This window comes from Mus pahari, chromosome 8, assembly GCF_900095145.1.
Source record: "Mus pahari chromosome 8, PAHARI_EIJ_v1.1, whole genome shotgun sequence".
Classification (NCBI taxonomy): Eukaryota; Metazoa; Chordata; class Mammalia; order Rodentia; family Muridae; genus Mus; species Mus pahari.
The window spans coordinates 45,337,198-45,360,559 of record NC_034597.1 but is presented as its reverse complement, the minus strand read 5'-3'; the positions used below and the strand labels follow the sequence as shown (position 1 = coordinate 45,360,559).

Here is a 23,362-nt window from a genome sequence, read left to right as displayed (position 1 = left end):
AGATACAGAGAGTGCCAGTGTCCATAGAGGGACAAGGTTAGTTCAGGGCTGCTCTGAAGGGACTCACACGTTCCAAAGTGGGATATGAAGTGTTTTTCTCTGGCTATTTTCACAGAGGAGCCGGTACAAGAGCCACCGAGGCCCGAGAGTGTCTCACTGGCCTTGTGAAACTGGAGGCACCGCTTGTTAAGTACTTAGAATGGAAAAAGATGCTAAACGTGCCTTGCTGGGGATTCAAGACAGACCCTGCAAAGCTTGGGGCAGGACTGGAACTGCTGTTCCCACCCTCAGACCCACCCCCTCTCCTCCCCTGTGCACTTAAGGTCATTACTGCCCCTCCCCCCAGCACCGCTCAATGTTGGTCAGATCCTTCGCTTACCTGTTTCAAAGCTTTTCTCTGTCAACGCGGCATCACAGGGAACATCTAAAAGGGAAAACAAAGACATTCCTTAGATTCTGAAGCCTGTTAACCGCCCCACCGCAGGCTGTGGGTCAGGAAAACATACCACAGTTTTTTTGTGATTCTTTGGGAGAGAGCTCCGGGACATATTGCCCAGGGGTATCTGCTGGGGCAAAGGTCCTGGTAGGACCAATACCCTGGCTCGTGGGCACTCTTTTATTCTTTCAACAACTATGAGCTGTGCAAAGTACATGCTGTACAACATGGGCCAAAAAGTCAAGATAGTCCCTGAACCTGGAGGAGTCTAGAGTCCGGTAAAGACAGCGAGACATATTCACAGAGACTAGGGCCATATAGTTTCATGTACGCCCCCATTGTGTTGATGCTCAAGTTGGCTCCTTTATTATCAACTGAGATGCTCTGCCACTTCCTTGATGCCCATTGACCGATCTCTGTGTGGTTCTATCTGTGAAACCTAAGTGCTGTTGGCTGCTGGAGTCCTGCCATCACCTGGTGGGGCTTCCATCATCTCTCTCTGTTCTCCGTTTTCTGCTGGACCCACGTTCTGCCCTCTACACACCACTCAACCTTACGTTTATTTAATTGTTTTTGGAGACAGGGTCTCGGGTTGTCCAGGCTGGCCCTGAACTTTCTGTGTAGGTGAAGATGACTTTGAACATCTGTCTCTCTTGCTGTCACCTGTGATCTGACCCCCTGTCTATGGCTTACAACCCATTTCCTGCAGCTTCTCCTTGTTCTCCGGATTCTCCTTTCTTGGTCTCTGACAGGGCCCTCTCTGGCCCTGAGCAAGGCTGGTCCCTTCTTATCTGTTAACTTGTAGTGTGATAGCGTTTTTTCTCTGAGCCTTTCTCTGAGCTGTTCTTTCCTTAACTCTGAGTTTTTGCATATATTAATTGCAGCCTGGTGTCATTTACATGTCCCTCTGCTGACGGATGGTCCTCCCGGATTAGAGTGGAGTTCCCTCCTCCTCATCTGACTTCTGTACCCACACTACTTGGTAGACATAGAAATCAGGGCAGGCAGCTGGGGTAGAGGGGCAGGAAGGGCTTGGAAACTGTGCCTGGGAGAACAGAGAGGGCACATGGCTCAAGTGAAGACAGGAAGGTGAGCGCTCAGAATCTTGAGACCAGTGCTGGGCCAGTGTCCTCTGTCATGTTCTCTTGTTTGCTTTGGTGACCCGCTAGGACTCCTTAGTGACACAGGATGTGGATTTTGCTGCCTAATGATGAGGGTAAGATGACCCCCCAAGCAGCTTTTGGAAACACTAGATTTGAACCAGGAGGAGACCTCTGGGGCACCGCTCACCTGAACTGGGGTAGGAGGCATCACTCTCTTGGAAGGCATCCTTGCAGCTGAAGCTCGTTTGGTTGCTCCAGGCAATGGCCCCGTTGCTCCTGGAATCCATAGCTTTCATATCCAGCACAGTTTTGTCAAAGATGAACATTCCAGATTCCATGGTTTTCGGCACACTGACTTGGGAATCAAAGTCGGTGAACAGGCAGAGGGTGTTGTCCTGAGACCGAGTGTCTTTCAGTTGGTACACAGCAGGTTCTGGGTTCTGGATGTCTGTGGGCCAAGAGAACTGATGTTAGAAGATTTTATTTTATTTTATTTTATTTTTTTTTTGGGGGGGGGTCCTAACTTAGGTCAGAACTCAGATGACAGTGACAGGCAAGAGCAGAACTCTCTGGACTAGCCAGTCCGGTTCACAGGCTTTACATCGGAAGTGGCATCTTAGGATCTAGCCACCCACGATGGACACAGGCTTAGGAACAGGCACAAGTCACGAGTGCCAGCCAAGATTTCTAGCTCTCAGTAGTCCCTCTCCACGGGGTCCTTTCTGGCATCCGGGAAAGCCAGAAAGGAAGGTGGGGACCACTAAACCTCTTGTTGTTTTTCTACTTAACAGGATCTTCAGAATCCCGGTGGGTCCAGTCAAACAGTTTCATTTCAGCAGGACAGAAACAAGCTTAGAAAACAGAGACTTAGCTGTCCCTCTAGAGCACTCTTCCCCCAAGTAGGCTGGACACTGGTGAGAAATGAGGGCGTGTGATATTTTGACATTAAGTTGGAAAATCTCTCACACTACCAGTGCGTTTTCTCTCTCACTGATAAATGTTTTGAGTAGCACTCACATCTGAGCCCTGCCTCTACAATTTACTCCCGGTCAGCCTGGATTAAATCGTCAGGCAGCGGACGTCTCAGAATTTTCACCTGTAAGACGGACACTCCCTCACCCCCCTTTCCATCCAGCCTGTTCTGAGAAATGACTATTTCTTCAAATAAAAATAACCGAATAAGCCACACTGCCAGTGTGAACAAACACGCCAGGGCTTCACCATGAAAACATACCACTTAGCAAACCAATCACACTGTCTTTATTCCAGGAAAGCGGGCGCTACCTGAGACCTTTCCCGAGACCATTCTTTCCTTTCTCCAAGGGATTTTGTTTTTAACGTGACTCTCTCTGGCTATTTCCCCACCCCCTCCACGGTCAGAGGAGGAAGCAGAGGCTGGCTGGAGGGATTAACACACCAGACCACCTAGAGAGTTTCCAGCAGGGCTGGGATCGGTAGCTCCTTCCCACAGTTCTTAACTGATCACAGGAGCCAACCAGGGTGGCCTTGGCAATGCCTACTTCCAGCTGGATCCTAAAACAAAGGGCCCTGGTGCCATTGCTCAAGGATGCTGAGTTAAGACAACAGCTCTAGCATGCAAGGTACTGCCTCGGAGCAGCAGAGCTGGGTCGGTGCCACGGTCAGACATGGAATTCTTTCAGACAAATATTTAAGGTTTCGCCACAGAGATGCCCTTTAGCACCTTTCATTTCCAGCCCCATAGATATCTACTGCAACCCCACCTTTCCCCCTGAAAATGAGAAACAAATCCCCTTTAACTAGAGGTTTTCAGGGTTTTCTGTCTCTCAGGGCCCTGCAGTGAGAGACATTCTATTTCTACCTGGTAAGAAAACCACATTTTTTACCACTGATGGCATCAGAGGTCACTTTAGCAAGACTGGATCAATTTCTCAGCTACAAGTTCAGCTGTTCTGGATCCTAACTTGCAACATCATAATTCAAAACATACAGAGGTGGCTCATGTCTGAGTTCGTCCCCAGGGGGCATGGCAGTGATGGAGAGAGTCCCTCACCACTAAATCTGCGCTCTGTTGTTAAGTAGTGGGAACCTAGGAGTGAGAGTTAGTAACACAGAGGTAGGTCCTACTCAGGCTGGGGTAGCGTCAGGAAAACAGCACCGCTGGCTTGTCAGGAAAGATGGGGCACCTATCTGCACCCCAGTCCTAATGCTTCCTTACAGTAGCAACCCCTGATTGTCTTCCAAGCAGGCTGGGATGAACTCACCTAGAGTCTGATGAAGACGAAGCGGGTGGGGGATTCCTGATTCCCCCTCCCCTTACATCTAGTCCGCTTACTGAACTGGATTCTCAGTTTTCTTGTGGCCGACCCTGGCCCAAATCTCTGTATTCCCTGAGACAGTCTAGCATTTCTTATCTCCACTGTCTAAGAAGGTTCCTTTTTTCTTTTCTTTTCTTTCCTTGTTCTCTTAGTCTGTTTTTACTATCAGATCTGCCTACACAAGCCAAAAGGCCTGTGCCTTGTTTATCCCAAGATCAAATCTTCTTTCTTGTTGCCCCCTCTGCTGGAATTCCGCCTCCCTCCTCTCACTTACTTACACAGATCTTATCCATTTGTCAAGGCTCAACACATCTTTTCTAGCACAGAAAGCAGCCTCGGTGTAGGGTGCCTTCTCCAGGACCCTGGCCCTCTGAGTCTGTTTCTCTACACCAGCAGTTGCCAACCCTTAAATAGTTTGTAGGCTGTTAAATGTATAGTAGTTCTGAACATCTGTCTAGTTTCTATGCTGTCTCCGGACAGGTCAGTCATCTATCTGTCTGGGGCTTTTTTATTCTCAACCCAACATTACCTAGAGTGATAGCTACTTAGAGGCGTTTAAAAGTGTCCACTGAATGATTAAAGTCATCTTTTAATGAGTTTGACCTAGAGAAAACACAGATATTTAAGATTGATAGTGATGCCTTCCCCCTTCACAGACCTCCTTAAAACAATTAGCACCATACCCCAGTTAGCCTCACCCTGCCATGGGAACAGCTGACATCTCCAGAGAGAGGGTTAAGGACCATGGGTTGCAAATGGTGCCAGTTGGGGTAACTCACCAGATATTACTGTCACTTGGGTCCCTTCCCCGAATGTTAATTTACCACTTAGTCCTCCAGTATTCACACTGCAGGTGACCCCTTTACAGAAGCCTAGGCGACCTACCTACTCCTTAGATGGAAAGGAAGCACTCGCCTCTCAGGGTGGAGAATCCCAGGCCTGAGACTGAGCCCTTGCTGTCTTGCCTTGGAATTCTGTCTCTGCTACAGACAGGCCTTTCCTCCCGCCCACTACTACTGTCAGGCCCCACACTGAAGTAAGTGAAGTGGTTTCCATAAATTCAGGAGAATTTACGAGATCAAAACTCCCTGCTCAGAGCAGCAGTTTCTCAGATACTCTAATCGAAGAATCTAGATTATCAACCGCGTTATGATTGTCAAGGGTTCAGAGCAAGCACAGTGTTTCTTCAGTACTTAGTGCTGGGTGGGATGGGTCTAGAAACATTTACATTCCTACAGAAGAAGATAGCAGAGCTCAAGCCAGTGTGTCTTGGACAGAGAGGCAGAGGGAATTCTTGTAAATTCTATCCTAGACTCAGTCTACATATATGGTGGATTGCAGAGTTTGGTTTCAGCTCCAAAGATTAGTTTAGGGCTATAGCTGAATTCCCAGTACAGGTAAAGTCTTTGAAGAAGCCTTTCATACCAGTCAGAGCCCACCGGGGACTCAGGATATTTCCCTAAACTGTCCTGGAGTTCTTGGTCCCTTACAACTTCTGCTTACCAAGGAAGCTGTTGTTTTGCTCTCTTGACAACAGTCTAAATCTTGTGTGGCAAGGCCATGATCATAGTACCAAGGATGCCTTAGACACTCTCCCAATGGAGGATTTTTGTTTGTTGTTATGCATGCAATGTCTCACATGATGCCAAATGATGTGGGAATACCATTTTGTTGTTGAAAGTGGAAACACTATTAAATATAGCTGGTGAAGGTAGATCCAGAATCCAGCACAGGCCTATCCTCTTTCTCCTCCTCCTCCTCCATCCCCCTCTCTATCCTTACAAAACAGAGCACACTGGCCAGTCACGGAGCTCAGCCATTTTTATCCTTGGGAAGGGTTCTGGGACTCAACTCAATTCTTAGAAAAGTCTCTGGGAACTGTGTCCCCTCCCCACACTCATTAGCTAACCCAGGGGTTTAACCTCCTGCTGCAATAAAAGAGAATTTGTGTTTGCCATTAACCCATTTCTTCCTCCCCAAGGGCACTTAGCTAATTTCCTGGATGTTCAGGTTATCTGGTGCTGATATTATCAGCCTCGCTTGAAAGCACCGAGTATGTGCAATTCTTTTAAAAAAAATTTTTTTTTCTATAAATTATCCTGTCCAGATTTTCATTTATTCAATTGGCTCTTGGCACCTCTCTGACTTCAGTATGAGAACTGGGGATATTTTAAGCTACCACCGAAGCCTGTGGAAATAAAAAATGATATTCTGTGCATCCCAAGATCTGCTAGAGATTAAACCAACAAGGCACCAGTTCTTTTTTGCTCCAGTCATTGGCACAATCATACTCACATGGGCACACAGCCAGTCTGGTCCCTGCTCCAAAGGTCAACTTATTGAAGCTACCAGATAACACACAGTAGAAAGGTGCTTTACAAGAATTCTAGCCTGGGCTGGACCAGCCTCAATGAGACATGCGTCTCCTGCCTCAGTTTACCGAATTCCCTCAAGTCAGTTTTCCTTTGATGAAAGGGAAGTCTCACCACAGATCCCCTTTTTTCAGGAGTAGCCCTGTAGACCTTCCTCTCAGCCATCTTGGAGCCAGCAGGGTTTTCCTGAAAGGAAGTTACCCATTCTGGCATAGACAATAGAGTTAAAGATGTCAGAGGCACCTTGGAGAGTGTGAAGAGACAGGGACTAGTTGCAAAATGATTTTAAAAAGTACATTGTTTTCTTTTCTGAGCGGTCTTGCTCTGTAGCCCAGGGCTGGCCTTGAACTCACCATCCTCATGCCTCAGTTTCTTGAGTGCTGGGATAATGAATGTGTGCCACCATGCCTGGTATGAAATGGAACTTGAGGGAAGACTGAGCTGGTGACAAAAGCAAGGCTCAGTGACAGGACTGAGGTGTAGGAGGGCCCTCCCTTAAGATGGCATCTGTAATTCCCTAGGGTACGCATGGACTACAGTTATCCTGGCTAGGGAGTCAGGAAGCTCTGCCTTGTACTGACGTCATATGGAACCCCAAAGTCTGAGAACAGTGTAGACAAGTGAGACCTCTCAGTGGGGACACCACAGAGCCAAATTCCTTCTCAATTTCTGTGGAAAAAAAAAAACCACAACAAAAAACAATCTAAAGTCCAGAAAGATTAGAAATCATGTAATGCATTCCAGTCCTGAAGACTGATGATGAATGTTAGCATTTTAAAGTCTGCAAAATCTAACAATAAAGCAAGCCCAGGCTCCTCAAGCTAACTATTTGAGGGTAATGCTACTACCCATTAACATCTCATGTATGTGCATGTGTATTTATTTTAGTCTTTGGATATGCCTTCTCTAGCTCTAGGACAGGACATTAAGATTCCATTCTAATGCTAGTCTAATTTTAACCGTTGGGTTCTCTGTGCGCCGAATCGGCTCTTTCTCCTGTTCACTCCTGCGGCCACAATTAGGGGCCTCACTGGTGCTGATTGTTTCTTTCTAATGATTACGAAACGACTTCATTTCCTCCCCACAACTGCAGAGCACCTAGGCCTCTGAGCTGCATCTGCATCTGCCCTTGTCAGCATCCGAGCCTCAGGGATCTGCACACACAGGACACTATCTTCCCAACAGGTTTACCTGCTAAGAACGATGTCAACCCGAAAGCCTTTTCCAAACACAGAGTTTTGAGCTTCTGGCCATGGTTCAGCACATGCCTGGGAGCTGGGCATTTCCTGCCAGTGGGATCAATTCTTCCGTGCACCTCTGGTTCATCCCTGGTGATCCATCAGATGGACACACAGACATCACGTCTTTATCACCACATCTCTAACTTTCCTGCTAAACCCTGATTGTGCTGTGACCTCATTACAGATGATTTTTTTTTTTGTCCTTTTGCCTCTAAACTCTGATTTTCCAAAAACAGGACGGGCTTTCTAATCTAGGCTCACTGACCCTTGGCAGGAAAGGGGCACTTGGTGAAGCACACAAGCAAACAAACGCCAACAGAGGAGCCTTCCCTGGAGCAAAGGGATGCTTCCCCTGCTGGCAAAGGGATTCTGTCCTCTAAGGCATCTAAATTCCTACTTCTTGCTCTATCATACTCCATGTGGGTGGACTCTATAATAGTCTCCCTGCCTTAAAGGCCTAACAACTTTCTCTGTTGGAGAATACTCACTAATGCCAAACCCAACATGTTTTAAACAGTGATTTCCTCTCCACTGATCTTCCCAACATCTTCTAAAAGGCACTTGTGGAAAAAAAAGAATCACTGATTTAGTGTGTGTGTGTGACAGTCTGTTCAAACTTGTGATCCTGGAGGCACACTTTCTGGATTTCCTGGTCTTCCCTCCCTTCCTTCCTCACATGTAGCAGAATGATGAGGATACTAGAGTTGCTTAATAAGTAGCTATTGCATGGGTAAATGCTCTAAATACTCTCTTTTCAATGCAGGCCTGATACTTACATTCTTTTGGTATGTCTATTTATCTTGCCCTTTAACTTCTGTAGGGTCTAATTGATTTGTGTTGTTTTTGGCATTACTTAGGCTTTAACATTCCTTCTTGTCTCTTAGCTGAGTATGGGGTGTCTTAAGAGTGTTTCCAAAGTTCACTATCTTTGGGAAGTTTAATCCATTATCTTTTATGAAACTGGATGGTAACAAAAACAAAAATAAATCTTTTGTTACACTTAGTTACAATTTCTTCTCTGATAAAGATCTAGGAACCACAAAAGGGTCTATGATGATGAAGAGGTTAATTCCCCTTGGCAACTACCTTAGAAAATACACCAGTCAGCAAGCCAATGGCTGGGAATGTAGAATCCGAATCACACTGGTTCAGAGTGTAAGAGAGCAGAGGGACTTACTTGCATAAACTTGGAGTCTTGTTCCACTCCCGAAAGTGAGCTGCCCCACAACCTGTGCCCCCCACCCTGGCACAGCACAGTACAAATACCTGCCTCCAGAAAGGGCAGCTGCCCATCACTGCTCCGAGTGTCTCAGGGAACAAAACTTTTGTGTGGCCTCCCTCATGGTTTTAATATTAATTCCTCTTTCTTTGTAGGTTAATGCCCAATGAACAGTCTCCTAATGTTTTTCTTTCCCCCTCCAAAGTTCCTGATTCTTGCTAAGACAAGTGTGACTTTACTTAGGTCCCCAGAAATGCTGAGCCACTCTGCCATGGCTATTATGGCCAGAGGATCAGGATGGACAAGGTTGGACCAAATCTCCTAACTTGGGGAAGGAAAAAAATTACACCCAGGTAACCTTTGCGGTGTGGGGGACTTCCTTCACACTAATAATAAATCCTTTAGTCAAGTAGATCTAATTCAATTTCAGTTGTGTTTTTCTGAGCTATGTGATCTTGGGCAACTTGCTAATAATTGCAAGTCTCTGATTCCTTATCTATAAAATGGGTCCAATATCAATTACCTATCATTAGGGTGGATGAGTGTACTGATCAAAGAAGGACAGGGCCCAGTCACTGGCAGGTCAGCCATGTTGTAAGCAGTAGCTGATTATAATTCCTATCAGTGCTTTACATGGGGAAAGGGACTGAGGCTTCTTGAAGCCAGAGGAGGCTCATTTTTTGTCCAGAATTCCTCAGTATCCTGGCAGTGATCAGGGGGAAAAGATCTCCTTGAGTGGACAGGAGATGGTGAGTTTCTCAGACAGAGGGAGCAGTAGGGTAGGCCCAGTGTCTGCTACGAAGAAAAGTTCTTCAGAGACCTGACAAGAGTAAATCCTCGGTTCTCAAAATTTGGATATTTGTCCTTTGAAGCAGAACCCTTATCCATTATTCAACGCAGCCTCATTAGACCTGACACACCGACAGTTACTTCTCTTCAGCAAAGGACTCGTTAATGAGTGCGGACCACTCTACTCGCTCACTGTAGGACGCCCTTCCCTAACATTCTGCTCACAACAATTCCCCAATGATTGTTTCTGCACTACTCACATGGATGAACCACGAGACTGGTCCCTTTTCCAAACGTAGGTTTGTAGTTTCCTCCTGAGGTACACAGCGAGGAAAGCCTTTGATGAAACCTATCTCCTGTGACCTCCCGTTGCCATTGGTGCTGTTGCGTTGGGGCAGCAACCCAGGGAAACCCACTGGATCCTTTAACCAGTTACACTAAAAACCTATCACTTTCTTATCAGCATAGACGCAGGAATATCCTAGTACCACCACGATCAGTCACCTTGTCTGTGGGGCAGACAGTCTGCTCTGATTCTAGGGCTTCTGAAAGTGCCATGGGAGTTGGGACTCTAGGAGGTGTCACACAGGCTGGTGCTGATACACCCCTAAACTTCTTTCTGAAGCTCTCTTTGTTCTCTGGCTTTCCTTCCTATACTCTGAAGATTTCCATTCATAGCTTTCCCATTACTTGAGAGCCTCAGGCATTTGATTCCTGCAAAACCCTGTCTGAGCAAGACTCTGCAAGGTTAAGGTCCTTCCTGTGACTTGTGTTATTATCTTGGTCTCTTTGCTGCCTGGAGACAGGCACCCAAGACCATCTGATCATCTTTATTTCCAGTGACCTTGACTCACACAGGGCCTTGTTTCTATGAAACCCCAGAGGAAAAAGCTGTACCTTTTGAAAGACAAGAGGAAATGGATCTCCTGATGCCTACTTCAGCATGGAAAAGCTCACAGAAGTCATAGCCCAGGCTGCAGCCCTAAGGTGACGTGGGTCCTCCAGCCATCCTTGGCCCTTGCACGCAGCTGGCTCACCATTGATCTCTATCTGTGCTTGAGAATTGTGAGTAAAAGGCTATGCGGCTCTACTGAACTCAGGGTGAGAGGAAGGGGCTGGGGCTTGACACTGCTCTGCATTGATCCGGTCCCCAGGCTGCCACAGTCACAGCAGCAAGGTGTCCCCAAGGTCCCTTCCAGCAAGTATTTCTGTGATCCATTGTTCAGTTTGAAAGCAAGCCTCAAGGAACAGTGGGGGAAGCTTTATCAAGAAAATGAAAGTGGCCATTGGAGATGCTGGAGAGAGAGAGGGTAGGAGGAAGCGAGGCTGGAGGAAGTTTAGGGCCATCTGAGAACCTTGTTTGTGAGTGACATCACAGATGGATGGATACGCTCGCTCTCCACTGGCCTGGAGTCAGGACAAGGAGTTATCCAGGTGAAGGAGATTATCACAGAAGGCACTTGTGGCAGCGGACCTAGCTCACTTACTTGGTATCACCATCACCTGGGTTCCCTTTCCCAGAGTCATTCTGTTGTTGCCATAGTCCCACACCGAGTAAGTGCTTCACAAAAACACCCACATTTCGGCTCTACCCTCTCACGGAGGAGACACACCCAGAAAGAGGTGATCTTGAAATTTCCTGTAAGGGGTGCTATGAGGACTCAAAGGAGCCCTTGGGACGAGAGCAAACAGTGCCAGCCCCCAGTGCTGCCCACGGCCTCCATTTCCCTCATCACAGCCGCCAGCGAGCATCCCTTTCTCCCTCGTCTGGGAAAGAGGAGTCTTTAGGAGACTTTGTGAAAGAAACACTCTGCTTTCGACGTGGACCTGGAGCGCCTGAGAAGTTCTCAGGGCCCAAGGAGAAGGCAAACATTCCTCACTCTGATCTCCCACGCGTGTGCAGAGGACCCTGCTTTCTTGTGGACAGATGCAAAAATTATCTCTCATTTTGCCAGGAAGAGCAGCACCAGGAGTAGATCCTACTGAACATTGGTACATGCTAAGAACACACCAGGGCACATGTCTCAGGGCTGCCATGCCCTCTCTGGGCCTGAGCAGGAGCCTTGATGGCCGACACTCAGCTCAGTCCTGTTTCTGCCCTGATCTCACTCTAGGATATTAATATTAATTGTTGATGAGCTTTTGCTTTTTTTTTTGGCCTTAAGTCAGACATCTCAGTACTGAACAGAGTTGAATCCTCCCCCGCCAAGAAAAGTGGGGTGCAATTGTGTCTGTCTTCTGCCAAGTTTAAAGTATCCACTGTTATCGCTGACCATCTCAACAACCCTAATTTGCTAATAAGACTGAGGGTTTTTTTTTCTTTCTTTTACTTACTTAGTTTTGAGACAAGGTGTCACTAGGTAGCTCTGGTTAGCCTGGAACTCACCATACAGAAAAAAGCTGGCCTTGAACTCAGGCTGCCTCAGCCTCCCAAGCACTGAGGTCAAAGGTGCACCCCGTCGCACCCCGAGATTGACGCTCTTGAGGTCAGAGATCACATCTCTGGTTTCTTTTGTTGTTTTTAAGTCAACTACAGTCTCTGGTGTGTTGGCGATACTCAATAATCATTTACTAAGTTGAACTGGCTTTTATTGAACATTATTATTGGGGGCAAAGAGGCCAGTTTGGGAAGAATTTAAAAGCTTAGTATACTCTGAGTTGCAAAATCTAAGAGCTTAGGCAAGTGAAAGCCAAGGATATATTTCTAAGGGAGATAACAAGGAGGCAGTGTGCCCCCAAGCACTGTGACTTCCATGCAGATTTTGGGCAGAGAGGTGAGAACCGAAGGAGCAAATAAGAAGTCACTCAAAGGAACAAATGCCTGCAGGATCTCGACAGTGACTCCTTTTAAGGGGCAGAACGAGTGATACAGCAGAAATGCGCACTCTAAGTCAGCAGCATCGCTGTGATTGCAAGCAAGGTAGTCTTAGCCGTGATCCCTTACACATCAGTCCAACAGCTGCAAACACAGCAGAACAGAGCAAAGCAAAGCAAAGCACCCACGAGGTAGCCTCCACCATGTACCAGGGGTCACTGTGACATTAATCCATACAAGGTGGCACCTGTAGCCGGGCCTGGGATTCCTACAGCACACTCAGGTTTGTTATTAAGTGTTCCAGGGTCTGTGTGCATACACCAAAGCTGTGCGAGGCTTATCATTTTAACCTTCATCTGCCCAAGACTATTGGAAGATGAAAAGAAATAAGGCAGAACCCAGTAAGAGAGTCTGCAGGCTTCACAAAAGCTCTTATGAATATTCAGAAGAAAACCCATTTACACAGAGTCCCTACTCTACATAAGACCCACTGTGGTCTTCTCTATTTATTATTATATGTCCTGTTTATTATACGTTGTTTCCAGGCATGATACTCATGGATACTATACTGTAACACCATTGTCTACTTATTTTCTTATTTAAACAGCACCGAAAGCCACAGGTACCTCCTTATCTCCCCTCAAAAGACAATGAAAGACATGAACGCAGACAGATGTCCCTTCTGTAATAAAAATTAAGTTTCTCATTGCACTCACTTGGATCAACCAACAGGCTTGTTCCTGTCCCGAAGAGAAGTTTGGAGCCCATGGTCCTCACAGTGATTTGTCCTGTGACAAAATGGGCTGTTTCCTCCACTTGCCCCTTTCACAACACAGTTGAACATAGGTCTGGGAAGCCCGTGATATGTCTTTAGTAAAATGCTCTGTAAGTTTTCTGTTCATGAATGAATCTTGCATGTGGCCTGCAAGACGGGTCACTCACTCAACAGTGGTCACAGAATGTGGCCCCAGGGCCAGGTCCCAGCTTCTAGACCTAGCCTCACTCACATTGATTTTTTTTTTTTAAAAAAATAATATTGGATGATTAAAGAAACCCTTCTACATCTGAACTGCTTTTTGGGAAGAAAATAAGTTCTGAATGGGATGGTTTCTAGAATAAGAGCTAAGTGGCCTGAGACCAGTGGCTGCTCTGCCTGGGGAAGGTTTGAGGAGCAGTGAAGGGAGGGGAGGGGGGCAGCCTGAGCAGTGTCTGCTGTGTCCAGCTCCCGGCAGACCTGAGCACGCAGAGTGGTCGGAACAGCGCCATGCTCTGCTCTGACTCATTACGGAGAGGACGGAACCCTTTAGAACGAGCATCTATATCAAGACTTTCCGAATCTTTACTCTTGGCATCAACTAAGGACGGAAAGGCTAGTCTCCATGCATCTCCCTCCTCTCTGATTGGCGTTGTCCCTCGTTTCTAAGTGAACCATGACAGAGCCTTTGGCAATGTGAAGGAGAACGAGCAGAGCTTTGCGGTCAAACAGGTTGACCAGGTTGGAATTTAGGCCTTCCAGATAACTAGCCATAGAGTTTTGGGCAAAAGCTTTTCTGAGCCTCATTTCTCCTGTGCAAAATAAAAAATACTGCTTTTACCTTACAGAGCTATAGACTTATTACAGTATATAACATTATACCCACACATCATAGGCACTTATATGAGAGTTATTATCATTTCTTTTCTCTTGTTGTTGTTGTTGATGGTGGTGGTGGTGGTGGTGGTGGTGTGTGTGTGTGTGTGTGTGGTATGTCCCAGGGATTGAACACTCATCATCTGGTTTGTGCATCAAGTGTTTTACCTCCTAAGGCATCTCATGGACCAGTTTATTATTATTATTATTATTATTATTATTATTATTATTATTATGCTGTTAGATTATTGATTAGTGAGGCTATTTCACTAAGGTTACAGAATTTTTCCCTCTTCTCAGAATTTGTTTCTGAAATAGTCCCAAACCCATACTCTTGAATAGCATGAGCTTTGGGTTCACAAGGGAGGGAGCTTCTAAACTACAGATGTCTACACCCTTTATCTCCTGAGAAAGTAAGAGGGGCAATGATGGGTTCAATATCACACAGCGAGTTGGTGCCAAATCAAATTTAGCATTTTGTCTGAAATTAGCATCCCTGGGCTCCTTCATTTGTACCTCATTGACTCTGTGAGTCCATGGTTTGTGTAAAGGGGCAGTTAGTCTCTGCAGTGAATTTGGCTTCTCTTATTTGGGGCATAGGTAGAAGGACCTCGGATGCCCTCAATGGCAGTGCAAACAGAAAAGGTCTATTAGATAGTGGCCCTGTCATTTTCTGCTCTTTCTGCTGCTTCTGTCCACTAGATTCCACCTTAGCAGCATTCTCAGGTTAAAACTCTAATGTTAAACAGAGCTTCTGCCAGCCTCAATTCTTGGGGGAAAGTTTTAATGGAATGCCAAATTCCTCCTTGGAGAAACTATGCTTAAGTTGTTCTCAAACAACATCTGGAGGCTATAATATTAATACTTCAGCACTTGAGTACAATCAATTAGACATAAGATGCAATGATAAAAGCATTAAAGTGTCTAGTTCACTGTTGCATGTATTCACTAAACACACTACATTAGTACAGAACCTCCTCCCCCCACCCCCCCACTTACTCAGGTCCACTCTTAGCTGGATTCCCCTTCCAAAGGTGCCTGGGTTTGCTCTTTCCCAGATCCCAGTGTCTGAGGCCTCACAGTAAACAATCTTCCAAATCACTGCTCTCTCACACCCATGACTTGGAAAACACTGGGGAAGTTTTCTTTTTCCTTCCCCTCCCTCCCTCCCTCCCTCCCTCCTCTTTGGAACGGAAAGACTGGGTTTGCTCTTTCCCAGATCCCAGTGTCTGAGGCCTCACAGTAAACAATCTTCCAAATCACTGCTCTCTCACACCCATGACTTGGAAAACACNACAATCTTCCAAATCACTGCTCTCTCACACCCATGACTTGGAAAACACTGGGGAAGTTTTCTTTTTCCTTCCCCTCCCTCCCTCCCTCCCTCCCTTTCCTTTGGACCGGAGATTCTGACATCTTTGGGTGCTCAGTTTCAATTAAACAAATCTTTATCAAATATTTTTTATAAAAGAGCCACATTAGATTTTGCAGGGATAGAAAGAAACTTTGCCCTCATCACCCTTCATTTTTACCAGAGGGTATTCGTAGCGATGGGTTTCTATAGCTATATGTGTTGTGGACCAACACTGTACAGCTAAATTTGCAATACAGAAGGTGAGAGGAGCCTGGAGGATATCCAAGGAAAGAACACGCAGTCCAGACCTTTCCCAGGAAGCTGGGTTATTTCTAGAGAAACTACTATTTTCTGATTATTTACAGTTCTAGTCTGGGCTCCATCCTATTCTAGTGAACCAGTTCTACTGTTATTTATAGCTCGTCTCCTACTTTCTTGTTTAAATGGAGAGCCCAGGAAGCGACAGCTTTAAATTCACAGATTATCAACCAACAGAACAAGGATGACGCAGTTCACGGGGAAAACGCAGCAAGAATGTGCGGAAACCTTAACTCAAAGGGAGACAAAGCTCAGACGGGAGCAGCCTTTACCTGGAGAGACTAGAAGCACCGTGCCCTTTCCAAAAGTGAGTTTGTTGTATCCTGATTCACACAGTAGCAAACCTCTACACAAAAACGGCCTGCAGCTTTCATGGCCTGCAGCATACAGCCTTTTAGCCCATGATATATAGTTTGGAAGGAGAGAGAAAATTCATCATTTATGGAGAACATAGGATATGCCAAGAGACTTGACAATCTACGTAGATTACATCACCTCGCTGAGACTCTGACCTTGGATGTTATTATCCTGTTTAATGAATGAGGAGCAGGTGACCTATATCTAAGCAGGCTCCACTACTGCCACTGCCAATAAACATTCAGACATTTTGGACCTACGTCATATTTTAGCAGAGGACAAACAAATCTCAGAGGACTCTTGCCCATTCCTTGTAGTGTGGGATTGCAAACACACACACACACACACACACACACACACACACACACACACACACACACACTTTTTTTTTTTTTTTTGCTAGAACTAGTGGGACTCTAGTACCAGTGAGTCACCCAGCCCTCCAGCTTGTCCTTCAGTGCAGGGCCATTCCTTGGACCACAAAGACCTTTCACCGGCAGCCTTCCCGTCATTCCTTCCTTAGCTCACTTACCAGGGCTCACCAGCAATCGAGTTCCACTTCCAAAGACCAGTTTATCATAGCCTCCAGTTCCCACAGTGTTTCTTAGTCAGTCAAAAACACCCACAGGTGAGCACACACCCGACTCAGAGCTGCAGCTTTCCATCGACAAACAGGCTGCAGCTCACTTTTCTTTTACACTCCACAAAGCACACAGGTCATTTAACTCAAACCTGGGGCATTCGTGGCACCAAGTTTAAAAATGAACTTGCTTTCTGCCCTCATCTCTGGATCTATCGCCATCAAATGCCCAGATTTTCAACTCTATTTATCTAACCTTGCAACTCCACAACAGTTACGGTTTTAGGATCTTGCCACAGAGTCTCTCTAGCTTTAATGCCAATCACTTGACAACTTCATGAAGAAGAGTTTAGATCACTATCTGTGAAGCCTCCCCAACCTCAGTCAGCACATTCTCTAAGCCTGGGGCTTACTCAAGTTCAATTCTGCCTTCAAAGTCAGGTGACCCCCAAACGGACCCATGCTTCACAGTTGTAAAAAGCAAACAAACACCAGATCTCTGCTTTGGCTCAGTGGATCTGCAGTTTGACATCTGGTCTCGTGGGCAACGTCTTAGCTTTCTTTCCCATTGGAAAAGAAAAAAGGTGGCAGGAGACTATTTGTTAAGGGGTGGACGAAGGACCCTACGAATGCCTCTGCTTACATCTCCTGAAAATGGCCAAGAAGGGGGGGCTATTGCACCCCATTCTGGGCTCCAAATGCTATATTAGAGAAGACAACATGAGAACAATTCAGACATGGACTCACTTGGGACGACTTGGAGTTTTGTCCCAGTCCCAAACCGCTGGTAAGTCCCAGAGTTCGCACTGTAAGTGAGGTCTTTACAAAATGGCGTCTTTCCCTTCCTTCATCAGAGTAACTCTCAACTCATACACTTCCGAGAGAGAGAGAGAGAGAGAGAGAGAGAGAGAGAGAGAGAGAGAGAGAGAGAAGAGAGAGAGAGAGAGAGAGAGTTTTTAACCAGTGCCTGTGGCCACAGATCCACATGAACACACACCATCTCTTCATCTTCAAAGAGTTCTGCCGGGCATGGTGGCGCACGCCTTTAATCCCAGCACTCAGGAGGCAGAGGCAGGCGGATTTCTGAGTTCGAGGCCAGCCTGGTCTACAGAGTGAGTTCTAGGACAGCCAAGGCTACACAGAGAAACCCTGTCTCAAAAAACCAAAAAACCAAAAAAAAAAAAAAAAAAAAAGTTCTATGTCTGACCCAGCTTTTAATATACGTTTGTTGTTCTACAGACCCATATTTTATATGTGGGTAGCACTTCAGGATCTGTAAAATATTTTCACATGCATTAACTTATCCTTATAATAACTTATGAAGTATTATTAAACACTTTCTTTTTACAGATAAAGCTGGTCCAGTGCACTAGTCAAAGCAGATTTAGGGGACCTGGATGTGTTCAGCTAAGCTGCCCTTTCTTTAAAATCAGCTCTGCAGAAGCTGTTATTTCTAGGGTTCCTACACGACCTGTCTTGTTCACAGCCAGTTCTGCGCTCCTATTTTAACAGTTTCCCTATACAAGGAGTGCACTTGTCTGCATGAGCCATTACTTCTTTGACCACTGCGCCTCACAAATACTGTGGCAAGTTCAGTGGGCCTTAGCACCCCTATTAAGCGTCTCTTTAGTGACGTCTTGTCCCCCAAATGAACACATTGTAAATTGTGGTCCCGTGCTGTCTGACAAAAATGCTCAATCTGCTGTGATCTTAGATTGATGTGATCAGCATTCAGCTATCCTCCCTCTTGGGAGCCCTGCTGGGGATTCCCCCCTTTTTGATTACTGGAATAAAGGCTAAGCTGTGGAATTAAGCCCGTGAAAGCCTCTTTACAAGGCTGGACAACAGTGGTGCCATCCCTGTAGCTAAAGCCTGGGAGGCTAGCAGTTGATATCCCCCAGCCAATTCTGAAAAAATACTGCTTTTTAAAAAGATTTGTACAATTTCACCAAGTAGACTAATTTTTTTTTTTAGCCAAAGCCTGGTCCTTCTGATCCCCACTGTTGTATAGGCACCGGCACCTGTAGACACTTTCATTTTCACCAGAGCTTAGCAAATTGTAACCGTCCTTCTAGTAAATTTCCTTTTATCACTTTAAGTTATCAAAGTAATTATGAACATACAGTGAGACGATGGAGGACTGCATCCACTAATAACATTTAATTCCTTTCCTCATTAAACCCCAATTCTACTTTACTTAAATGATAAGGCATGTGGTCATCTGTGTGATATAGGCTATGAGATAAGGGCAGGCGTCATAATCAACAGCTACCGGGTACTTACTGGGACTGACTGATACCATGGTTCCTTTTCCAAATATCAGAGTTCTGCCTCCCTGGTAGGCACAGTGAAACGAGGCCCTGCAAATTCTTCATTGGCTCCCTCATTCAAACTCATCGTGTATGCAACAAGACTGAATAGAAATCATATCCTGTCCTTGCCACGGCCAGACTCCTGAGTCCTCAGTGTCTGTATATGCAGTAACAAAACCCTATTTGTTTTTCAGAACTATAATTTCTAAGAATGAAAGGCAGTTTGGCAGTTGGATCTTAGTTCATATAGCAACAACACTAGACACTGAGGAAACAGTGAAAAGTAGTCACTGTCCCATGACAATGACATTCAGGAGTGGGGAAACAATAAATAAACATATAGACGTATAAGGTTAGGTAAATGAACGTTATGCATTAGAGTCAGGTTGGGTAGCAGGCTAGAGGCCATCCAGGCAACAGCACTTGACAGCATGCTAGCCTGCCCCTGGGTATATGGAGGCACTAAACATCACCTTCACTGACAGATGGGAAAACGGAGGGCGGAAAGATCAAAGCTTGGAACCAAATTACAGCGTGCCAACGAGGGACATCTACATCATCTTTCTGCTGATGTACGAGATGCGAATATCACCAAGAAATGCTTTCTTAGAAAAAGATAGAGACAGGCAGATGGGCTAGAGAGAGAGAGCTCAGCCAGTAAATTGCTCGTCCTGCAAGCATGCACTCCCCGGTTCCACGCCTAGAACTCACACACAGACAGGTGTAGTTATCTGCACTTGTAATCCAGCACCAGGGATGTGCAGGCTCTTGGGGGCTATCTGGTCATCCAGCCTTGCTTCATCAGTGAGAGGCTTTGTCTCAAAAAACCAACAGACAGACCAACAAACAAACAAACCAACAAACAAAAAACCCCAGCATAGATGACCCCCAGGAGCAACACCCAGCGACCGCTGGCCTCTGTATGAATATTTGCACAGCCACATGTGTGAGAGGCTGGGATGCTGTGGGCAACTGAAAGACGTGGCTTTGCCTATTTAGGGTTTGACAGTCATAAGATGCTGCCAAGTGGAAGGGAAGATGGCATTTCAGAGCAGCTTCCTCTGCCTGGGCAGTCCCAGGCTGGCTGCTGGGCATCGGAGGCATCTTCCAGTCTGTTTCCTTACTATGCTTGCCAACAATATAAACTAGGACCTGCTTTTCTAGTCAGCATGGGGAAGGCATGAGAGGGCACCTTGCTTCCCATGATGTCTGGATGAATGGAGACAGTTGATAGCCCACTTACATGTCCAAAAAGCTTGCCACTTGTTAAAACAATGAATCTAATTCGGAATCCATAGAAAGTGACATACTTACTCAGGTGCACCTTTAATATGGTCCCCTGACCAAAAACAAGCTTCTGGCCACTTGAACTTGCCACAGTGATCTCTTCCACCACAAAAACTAAATGGTGCTAGAGAGTAAAACCTCCCAGAGTTTTTTGCTTGGCTCAGATATAATCCTACACCAAGCACATATTTTCAGGAAAAATATTACACTCCCATGATCTTTCTGATGGAAGGGAATCCCGGGAATCACTCAGTACACTTGCCCAAGTGCATATTTGTCTATTATGTTATTGCAGGGTTTTAAAGATTTCCAGAAAAGGCCTTGGTCACTAAGTTTTATGATTTTTTTTTCCCCCCTCCTCACAACTGGAAAGTCTCACCTTATTTCCAGATCCAAGCCTTTCTTAGCCATGGCCAAGGTCTATCAAATTTGTTCACTTTTAGGCTTACCCTCAAATGGAATTTTGCCTAAAAATGTAAGTTAACAATCAGGAATCATCTGACTGCCTGTACTTCCCAAGGACATTTCACAGACATGAGCTCACCCCAGTCTCGTGGTGTTGTCTGGGGTAGGCAGAGCAGGAGCCATGAAGCCCATTTTCCACATGAACCAACATATAGACATCTCAACAAATCCCACGGAGGCATGGTTATCAAAAGGATGGACCGGGTTTGCTGTTCTTTGTCTTCTAATTGACTGCCTTAATTATGCTGTGCACGTTCATGTATTGATCTTAGCGTCTTGCCTCTCAAGTACTGCTTCTGTCTCATTCCCTCTTCCAATCTAATAAAAAGTCTCCCCCTCCCCAAGAAAATAAATAAAACGAAGCCCCCTCTAGCCAACTCCTCTTCATAGCACACTGTCTTTTTAATCTTTACACACATTCTGTGAGCGAGGAGGGAAGGATTATCAATATTTCAGTTATCATAATTGGGAAAGAGGAAGGCCAGAGGGAATAAATCAGAATGATGGGCACACAGGCTACAGCTGGGCACACACCGCAGTATAGTGAACCCTAGAAAATGTGGGCCCTTGTCCTGCCATTGTGAAAATGTTTGAATCACCTAAATATTCTGTGCAACGGAATCACATCCCCTTCCTCCACCCCCTCCCCATTCTCCGATTCTTGGGACAGTAAGAGGCTTCTTTTAAGAAATCTGATCCTAGGCTACATCAAGATAGAAATATCTTTTATCTGTACTGACTCCATCCATCCATTTATCCACACTTACATAAGAGAAATACTAAACATTTTCCAATCCAAGTTTAATACAGATTAATCTGGGCCGAACTATCATACTTCACTTAAAAACGGATGACTAGGCTCCTCTTCCAAGTTTGGGAGCAGAGCCGTGGTTCAGGTCTAAACACTCACCTGGCCTGACCAGCACCCTGGTTCCGCTTCCAAAAGTTAGCTTGTTCCCCACACTGTTAGTCACACAGTGATCTGAGGCCAAGCAAAAACACAAGGACTAAGGAAATCACACGCAGCAGGTACTTGGCAAAGGACCTTCCCTATGCTTGCAAAGATATGAGGCCTGCAAACGTTCAGGGTAAGCCTGTCTTCTCCACTGTACACACATTTATGTTTGCAGATTTGATTCTCAGCTTTGGCCATTTAGACCTCAGTATTCAAGGCTCATGCATCTGGATCATAACCTCACTGGGGAGCCATTGTTTTAACACAGGAAAGAACCAAGGACTCTGGAGCCTTCAGAGTCAGGCTTATCCATCTAGCATGGAAATGCTGAATGTTCTGGACAATGCACTTTTTTTTTTTTTTTTTTTTTTTTTTTTTTTCGAGACAGGGTTTCTCTGAGTAGCCCTGGCTGTCCTGGAACTCACTCTGTAGACCAGGCTGGCCTTGAACTCAGAAATCTGCCTGCCTCTGCCTCCCGAGTGCTGGGATTAAACACCACCATGCCCGGCTGACAATGCACTTCTAACTGAGTGTCTCCATTTCATTTGGTGCCAAGGGAAGTCTCCAAAGAAGAGGGAGACTTTAGTCCTGGGTCTACTGTGCACTGCGACGCAGCTTTACTCTCTGTCATTAAAGTGTAGAACCAGACTTTTCCTAATTCTTCTAGAGACCTTCTATTGGTGCAGCTAGGGTCAGGGAAGGCAATCAAGAGTCTTGGGGGCAGTTTACAGAGTACCACGCAGAGGTCTTTAATCCACAAATGGTAGTCAGTAGGGCCTCTCAGAGGGAGACAAGAATCACGGGACCAAGGAAATCACTGGACCGGTCCTGTGCAAGTCCAGCTTTCCAGTTTGGCTTGCCCGTTCTGGTCGTAGGCTTCAGCCTTTTTTTCAAATGCTGGTCATGGTCCAGGGCAGCTGTCTTGGGATGCTTTAAACCTTTCTAGTACAACTAACTGCCTGCCTATTTTCCCTTTGGTAGGAACCACTATTTCTCCTTATGGAGATTCATGGACTCCTAACAGCGATTTTAGGCTGTCTTGGCCCTGGCCCTTCCCTCTGCTTTACCAAACCTGGGCTGCCTGGGAGGCAGTGACGCAAAGAAATACTTGAAAAAAAAAATTCTTTTTTGACAATAATGAAATTAATTTGTCTCCCTTTTAGATTTCTTCACGGTAATGTTTCCCTGGAGTAGAAAGAAACCTACTCACCAGGCATGACAGTCAGCTGAGTCCCGGCTCCAAAATACAGCCTCCCTAAGGCTGAACCTCTATCTACACAGTGCCAGCCCCCTTTACACAAACCTGCTCCTACCATTCCCCAGCCTCTCTCCCTGGCTTGGGAGTTTAGGGCCGGAAAATGATCTTGTGTCCACTCTGAGCTTCCCTAAGTCTTTCCCCTGAGCACCCAGCAGCCTATGGTAGACAGTCACTCCCCCTTCAGAGGCTACATCTTAAGGGACAAATGATCTGTGGTAACAATAGTCTTTCCACCGCCAGAGTCCTCTCCTATCAGAAAGCAATTACACAGCCTTTTGAGAGTGTTTAAATTGGAAGGACCTTCGCTCCCCTGGTCCTATTTCCCAGTCTAAAAGACTGCTTCAGTTACTAGGACTTACATTATGCTTGGATTCTATTCCAGAGCTGAACTTATGAGAACCTCGATAGATCAGATCTGTCCTCTGCAAAGTCATCCCACTTCCTTTGTTCAACCTCTGGTCTTCCTTCAATGCATTATGCATTTCTTCTCTCTCTCTCTCTCTCTCTCTCTCTCTCTCTCTCTCTCTCTCTTTCTTTCTTTCTTTCCCCATTTATTGCACTGAGAAATCATAGT

The 23,362-nt window shown here is 45.8% G+C and overlaps 1 gene segment (V, D, J or C); it reads right to left on the bottom strand.

Annotated features, from left to right (window-relative positions):
* Positions 1 to 23,362, bottom strand: part of LOC110325298 — a 525,591-nt gene that overhangs the window by 1,623 nt on the left and 500,606 nt on the right. The window contains 2 exon segments of the C gene segment in view: positions 380 to 424; positions 1,727 to 1,987. Coding sequence covers positions 380 to 424; positions 1,727 to 1,987 — 306 coding nt within the window.